The sequence below is a fragment of the Penaeus chinensis genome, chromosome 4 (assembly GCF_019202785.1).
Source record: "Penaeus chinensis breed Huanghai No. 1 chromosome 4, ASM1920278v2, whole genome shotgun sequence".
NCBI classification, from domain to species: Eukaryota; Metazoa; Arthropoda; class Malacostraca; order Decapoda; family Penaeidae; genus Penaeus; species Penaeus chinensis.
The window spans coordinates 16,889,142-16,896,641 of record NC_061822.1 but is presented as its reverse complement, the minus strand read 5'-3'; the positions used below and the strand labels follow the sequence as shown (position 1 = coordinate 16,896,641).

General features: G+C 41.0%; 1 protein-coding gene across 4 annotated transcripts in view; it reads left to right on the top strand.

Moving 5' to 3' along the window:
- Positions 1–1,288, top strand: part of LOC125025088 — a 21,866-nt gene extending 20,578 nt beyond the window's left edge. For all 4 annotated transcript variants that reach the window (XM_047612996.1, XM_047612995.1, XM_047612999.1 and 1 more), the window contains one exon: positions 514–1,288. In XM_047612996.1, coding sequence (XP_047468952.1) covers positions 514–889 — 376 coding nt within the window. In that variant the 3' untranslated portion in view covers positions 890–1,288. The remainder of the gene's footprint in view (positions 1–513) is intronic.
- Positions 1,289–7,500: the final 6,212 nt, after the last annotated feature.

The following is a 7,500-nucleotide window of genomic DNA, read 5'->3' as shown; positions in this document are numbered from 1 at the left end:
TCAGGCAAAAAATCTTAATCATGTCATGAATACATGTACCAGTTTCCAGGATGATATCTTGCATTGGACAATTGCCAGCTATGAAGTAACACATTCTGCTGTACATCTGTTTACCAGACTGTATAAACAATAATATCTATTGTTAACAGGTTGAAGACTCCTGCTTTATCTGGCCATTGTTCACTTTATATATATGTATATTGTTATCACTTTTTGAATGTAAGTTTTCTTTGTAAAGATGATCACACTTAATATGTATTGGAAATACCTTCTTAACACAACAGTAAAGAGCATCTCACCAGAGATGGTCAGTAGTAGCTGGCCACATCACATGAGAGACAATTGTGTTCACCAGTAGCTGGCGGTCACTGCTCTAGTAACTGTCCAGAAATAGGGTATTTTTTACTTGGAAGTACCTATCATGGATTGCTTAATTTATCATATAATGATGATTTTATCAAAAGATTACTCTGTATACACACCCAGTATAATTTTGTCTATGTTATTTTCCAGAACACAGAAGGAAATGGACAAGGCGGGCATTCTTCCCACAGATGTCCAGAGGCTAGAAATAGAAGCCCAGCTCCTTCGAGAGGCTGAGCCCTTCTATCTCAGCCAAGATCTGAAATGGAAACTTCCTGGACGTAATGGTAACTTGAGAGTGTTTAAACAGGAAATGTGTAACAATATTCCAGTCCCGGACAATGTTGCAGATTTCATATCCAGCACAAAGGACATATATGACCAGCTGAACTCCAAGTGCAATACCAATGGAAGCAGTTTAAATTCTGCAAGCAAAGTAAATTTACCAAGGGATAAAGACATCCTCAGATTACTTAAAGAGGCCCAGGAACTCGGCTTTTCAGGTTCTCATTCTTTTAAAAGTTAGTTGCTTCTTTAATATAAATTGAAAAATGTAAAGTATAGGAGAGAAATAAGGCATAAATCTTTATTCTTGTCTTGTGATCATTTTAGGCATATTGATATGGACTACATTTCATTACAATTTATATCATTAGTTGATAAGAATCTCAGGTTTAAAACAGAACAATGTGAAAAAAAAAAAGATGAAACTGGGTGCACACATACACTAACATTTTGTAAGAGTAAGAGCTGAAAAAGTACAAGCTTTAGACTAGGATAAGCAGATGTGCTCCTGAAAATGGCTGTATCTTGTATACTTTTATATACATTAATGTGTAACATTTGCAAAAGCATACAATGTTCCTTTTTATACAAAAAGAGTTTATAGAATTTTTATACAAAATACAAAATATAGAGAACAACATATTGTTAAATCCTTTATCCATTTACATAGAGGGAAAAAGTATTAAAAGAGACGAGTCCCAAATGATGAGGGGATGGAGTATGGATTGGGAGAATGAAGTTAAGTTAAGCCTAGTTTCAAATCCTTATAGATTTAAAGAGTTGCCATTTAGAAAGTAGGACCTCACCTGATTTCATCTTCCCTTTCATCTGGAATTTTTTTTTTTTTTTTTTTTTATAAATGCTATCAATATCAGTGTTGTTAATATTATTATAGACATTATAATTATTATAATGCTATTGAAATTATTGAAATATAAGATAAAAGAAACTATTTATGAAAATTAAAGAATGCAGTGAGATAAGTAGTACTAGTAATTGGCTCATTGGTGACTTAGTCCTTGTGGAACCATCTATGTGTAAATACAATAAATAAACTAAACTTACAGTGGCCATGGCATGTATGTACATGCCATCCCTGGTTACTTCGGGTTCATAATTCACATTGTTAAGACCATGTTTATAAGGATACCAAAACAGGATTTGAGATACAGAAAAAAAGGTAAAATATATTTATACATCTGTGTAAATCAGGGATTCTTAAACTTTTTACCTCATCAACCCCCAATGGAGTTACAGTTTTTCTATTGACCCCCTAGCAAGGAGAGAAAAAAACTATGATGATAAAGTCAATATGAGTAGTAGTAGTAGTAGTAGTTAACCCTTGGATCTGGTTGCTTTACTACAATCGCATTGCCCAAAATCTGGGCTTTAGGCTTGCGTGTGCTGGGGAACCACGCCTTGTAGGCCTGACAAATGCAAACACTCGTGTGGGGTGACAAGACGCTATGCCTTCCATTTGCAAAGTTATTTTCTCTTTTTATACATAAGAATTTTTGTTTTTTTTCCAATCTCCATATCTGTCATTTGATTTGCATTATCCAGATGGTAATAGACTGTTTCCATTTAATCTCTCTAGGTAGTATATAACTCAGTGGGGAAAAAAAAAAATGTGTGTATATATATATGTGTGTGTGTGTGTGTGTGTATTAATGTATATATATAAATATACATTTTTATATATATATATATATATATATATATATATATATATATATATATATATGTGTGTGTGTGTGTCTGTCTGCGTGCGTGCGTGCGTGTGCATGCCTGCGTGTGTGTGTGTGTGTGTGTGTGTGTGTGTGTGTGTGTGTGTGTGTGTGTGTGTGTGTGTGTGTGTGTGTGTGTGTGTGTGTGTACATGTGTGCGTATGTACATGTGTGTGTGTGTATGTACATGTGTGTGTGTATGTATGTATGTATGTATGTATGTATGTATGTATGTATTAATGTATATATATAAATATAATACATTTATATATATATTTATATATGTGTGTGTGTGTGTGTGTGTGTGTGTGTGTGTGTGTGTGTGTGTGCACGTGTGTGTGTGTGTGTGTGTGTGTGTGTGTGTGTGTGTGTGTGTGTGTGTGTGTGTGCGTGCACGTGTGTGTGTGCGTGCGAGCGTGCGTATGCGCCTACCTCCATACCCACAAACAAACATATATACATATATATGTCTACATATATATATACATATATATACACATATATATACATATATACACACATATATGTATATATACACATATACTTACATATATATGTGCATACATATATATACATACACATATACATACATATATGTATGTATATATATGTATATGTATATGTATATGTATATATACATATACATATACATATACATATACATATATATTAACACACACACACACACACACACACACACACACACACACACACACACACACACACACACACACACACACACACATACACACATACACACATATACATATATATGTGTTTATATATATGTATACATATATATATATATATATATATACACATAGATATGTACACATACATGTTTATTTTTATATATATAAATATATATGTAAACATGTATATGTTATGTATGTATATGCGTATTTACACACACTTGCACATATATATTATATATATATATATATATATATATATATATATATATATATATATATATGTATATGTATGTATGTGTATATGTCTGTGTGTGTTTGTATATATATATATATATATATATATATATATATATATATATATATATATATATATATGTATGTATGTATGTGTATATGTCTGTGTGTGTGTTTGTATATATATATATATATATATATATAGAGAGAGAGAGAGAGAGAGAGAGAGAGAGAGAGAGAGAGAGAGAGAGAGAGAGAGAGAGAGAGAGAGAGAGAGAGAGAGAGAAGCCTACCATCAGTTAGTGTCAACTATGGCATTACTGCCCTACCCGCTCCCGTATAGGTAGAATTGGTGCCTGGCCGAAAGAAAGAGGAGCAAGTCGTGCCCATGCCTTCGGAACTCTGGCTTCAGATTTGTCCACAGGGTTGACTCCCGAAGCCTTTTCACCTTATAGATGCCACAAGGCAGCAGATGTTTTATATAGGGTGGACTCCCAGAGCCTTTGACCATCCACGGACTTGGAACATCCGGTCCTTGCGGCAGGATGAGCGGTTACCCCTGCTATCGAGGGAACTGAATCGGTTGGGAGTTGAGGTGGCTGCCCTCTCGGAGGTGAGAAGACCTGGCAGCAGTACGATCTTTATGGTTGGGTACACCTACTACTGGTCAGGCCTGGGCGATGGTCATCATCTGATAGCCACGGCCATCCCCAACAGGCTTCAAACCTCTTTAGAGGAGGTAACACCAGTTGATAAGCGTATTATGACACTGAGACAAGCATGCTTCTGGCTTAGTGTCTCTCATTGCTGTGTACACCCCTACCGATGTTTGCAAACTTGAGGAGAAAGAAGTGTTCTATGTCAAACTCACATGTGTGGAAGATAGTTTTCCCGGTGAGACATTCGCATTATTCTGGACGACTTCAATGCGGTATCCGGCCGTGATCGAGCTGGCTACGAGATGTCTGTCGGTCCCCATGGCTCGGGAGCTGATCCCAGCAACGAGAACAGCTTCCTCCTCCTCCGGGACTTTGCTAGGTCCCAGATATTCAGGATTTCTGACTCTTGGTATCAGCGCTCCAACCCACATCGCTGGACATGGTATAGCGATATGGGCGCTGTGGCCAAGGATATCGACCACATTCTTGTCAACACTCGCTGGAAGATCCTTCAGAACTGCAGGGTTTGCCGGAGTGCCGAGTTCTGTGACACAGACCATAGGCTGGCTGTGGCTTCAAAACTCCTCGTCCTTCCAGTGGTCACTCTAGGGTGTTTCACTTGGACAGATTGAGGGGGAGGAGTGTGCCAGGAGGTTTCGCCACGGCAGTGTCTGACCGGTTCACAGAACTTGAAAACTTGATGGACCCAGTTGTTTTGTAGGAGTTTTTCAAGCTCGAAACACACGCCCGAGGGTTCGGCAGAATTTCATCTCTGTGGAGACATTGGAAGCCACAGAAGCATGTCGCATGGCTTAGCAATCAGAACTTGCGCCATTCCTTGGTGCGTAGGGCTTGAACGCTGCTGAGAAGGAACGAAGGACAGTTCATCAGGACACCCCCCCCCCCCCAATCCTTTTCCCGTTGTTGTCGTGGGGGTCTTAGGAGACGGAGACTGAGACCCAATGATGGAGAACTCCTCAACCTTGGGACTCATCCACTCACTCATACTTTTCGTTTCAGTCCCTTCACCAATCCCTTCTGCTATCCACCTCCTAAGGTGTGAGAGCCGTGCTGAAAGGATGAAAGGCTGACTTTGTGCCAGTCCTGAATGGCCTGAGGGAGCCATGGGCACGGTATTCCCCTGCCTTACCTGGCCCTTACCCCTTAGCCCAGCCAAATGGTACCGATTTTTCCTGATCCCTCCCACAGCTCCCTACTCTAAAAACACCCTCCTCTTCCAGCAATGGCTCCAAAAACAAGTAGGCAAAGTCTCTTTCCGTAGCCGACCCGACCACTCCCGTCTCGTCACAGTAACATCTGAAAACCAAGCTATAGCATTAACAAAACTAATTTATCTATATGGTAATCCCATCCCTACAAGCCCCATCCAACCTTCAATACTTGCACCGGAACTGTCTCTATCTCCCCAACAGATTGTGGAGAAGACTTACTCGCCTGTCTCACGGACTATGATGCGACATATGTACAATGCTACTCCATTCCTCCCAGAGGAAATCGTAAGAAATCCATCAACATTGCCAAAATTACTTTCCGTAGACATGACCTTCCCTTTAACGTTAACATAGGTGGGGAATCCCTACCTGTCCGACCATACCAACCTCCTCCTCGTCAGTGCCAAAATTGTTGGCGTTTAGGACACCCAGCCAAACACTGCCATTCCACAGCCAGATGCCCACTATGTGCCCAACCTGGCCATACTCGATCAAACTGCTCTGCATAATCACGCACATGTGCAAACTGTGGTGGCCCCCATAACGTATTTTATAGAGGCTGCCCCACCTACAAATTTGAGTCTGAGGTAGCAACTCTCAGATTCAGACTTGGACTCACTCTACGTGAAGCCAGACAGGAGGCACGTCGACGAGGTTTTTCTCTTACCCCCTACTCTAGTAATGTCGCTCACTCTGCCACTCCCCCTACCCCCCAAGCTCCTACACCCTCTCCTAAACCTAACCCCCCTCAATCTAACTTCCCCTCTTCTACCCCCTACCTTCCCCAGTCAAATTATTTTGCCCTCCTAAATCCAGACACTCCAATCTCTACCCAATCTCTACCTTCCCCTCTCCCTCCCCGCACTACCCGCAGCAGACAGAATAAACGTTCCATCCCCTCTTCCCCTACCCCACAATCACCTCCACCTTCCTCTGCCCCTATTCCTCAGACACCAAACTTATCTTCCGTCTTTTCACAAGAAAACCTTTATCTCACAAAACTCCCCAACCAACTCCATTACAGAAAGATATCCAGAACTACATAATCGAGTCCCAAACTGATACTCATCCACCTTCAAATTCTACAACTCCCGCTCCCTCCACACTCAAAGTGACTGCCGATATCCATCCTCCTCCTACTCATATTCTCCCTACACCCAATCCTCCTACCCCATCCCAACAAAACCCATCCCCCCGACTCCAGCCCCACCTATATTAACCCTCCCACCATCCCCTCTATCCCTTCCACTCCTTCCTGGATACACACGTGAATCCCTCATGTCACAAGTACCCTCTTCCCCAGACCCTCTACCTCCCGACACCCCTCCTGATACAACACCACCTCCCCAACCTCATTCTTTATCCCACCCTCTAGCACCTTCCCCTACAAATTCTCCAACACGCACTGCAATCTTTACCACTAAATCAACGAAAGTATAACTATCCTTCATTGGAACATTCGCGGTTTCCGCTCTCACAGACCTGACCTCCGTCATATCCTCTCCTCTTATAACCCATCTATTATATGCCTTCAAGAAACTTTCCTTACACATTCTCCAATAATAATCCCCAATTACCATTTTGTTTCTTCCTCTATGTTTCGTCCATACTTATCAACCAGAAAACACCTTATGTCACACCTCCCTTTCAAACCACTGTCCTTGTACAGTTATTCGTATCATTCTTCGCCGTTGGATCACAGTGATTTCAGTCTGATGCCACAATCCGATCCACCCCTATGTTCCATATGTAATGTTCCTCTTTCAGTCCCACACATTCTATTGTCATGCCCACGTTTTGAAGCAGCCCGTACCTCTACTTTCCCCCACCTATCCTCCCTACATAGACATCCCAACCTATCAGACATCCTTACAGAATCTCACACTTTCTGCTTTGACAACCTGTTTTCCTTCCTCAAACGCATACATATCCTTCACTTAATCTAACCCCTTTACATTACCTCACCCGACCCTAACCCATTCACTCACCAATTCCTTAACCCAGCTTTAACAACTAATCACTAACCCAACCACCCTTCACTAACATTAACTATAGTGCTACATGACCTTAGATGTCTAGCACATTTATTTTGCTTTTAACCATTAACCATTCATCAGGAACCTTGTTGAGGAGGTTGAAGGCCATTTTTTGGTAAATGACCTTTGCCCTGCTTACAAAGCCCTGAGAAAACGGAATTCTAAGCCCTCCTCGCAAATGACTGCAGTCCGCTCAGTGGATGGACAAATAACCTCAGATCATGTTAAAGTCCGTGAACGTTAGTTATTTTGAGTAGCTGCACCAGGTA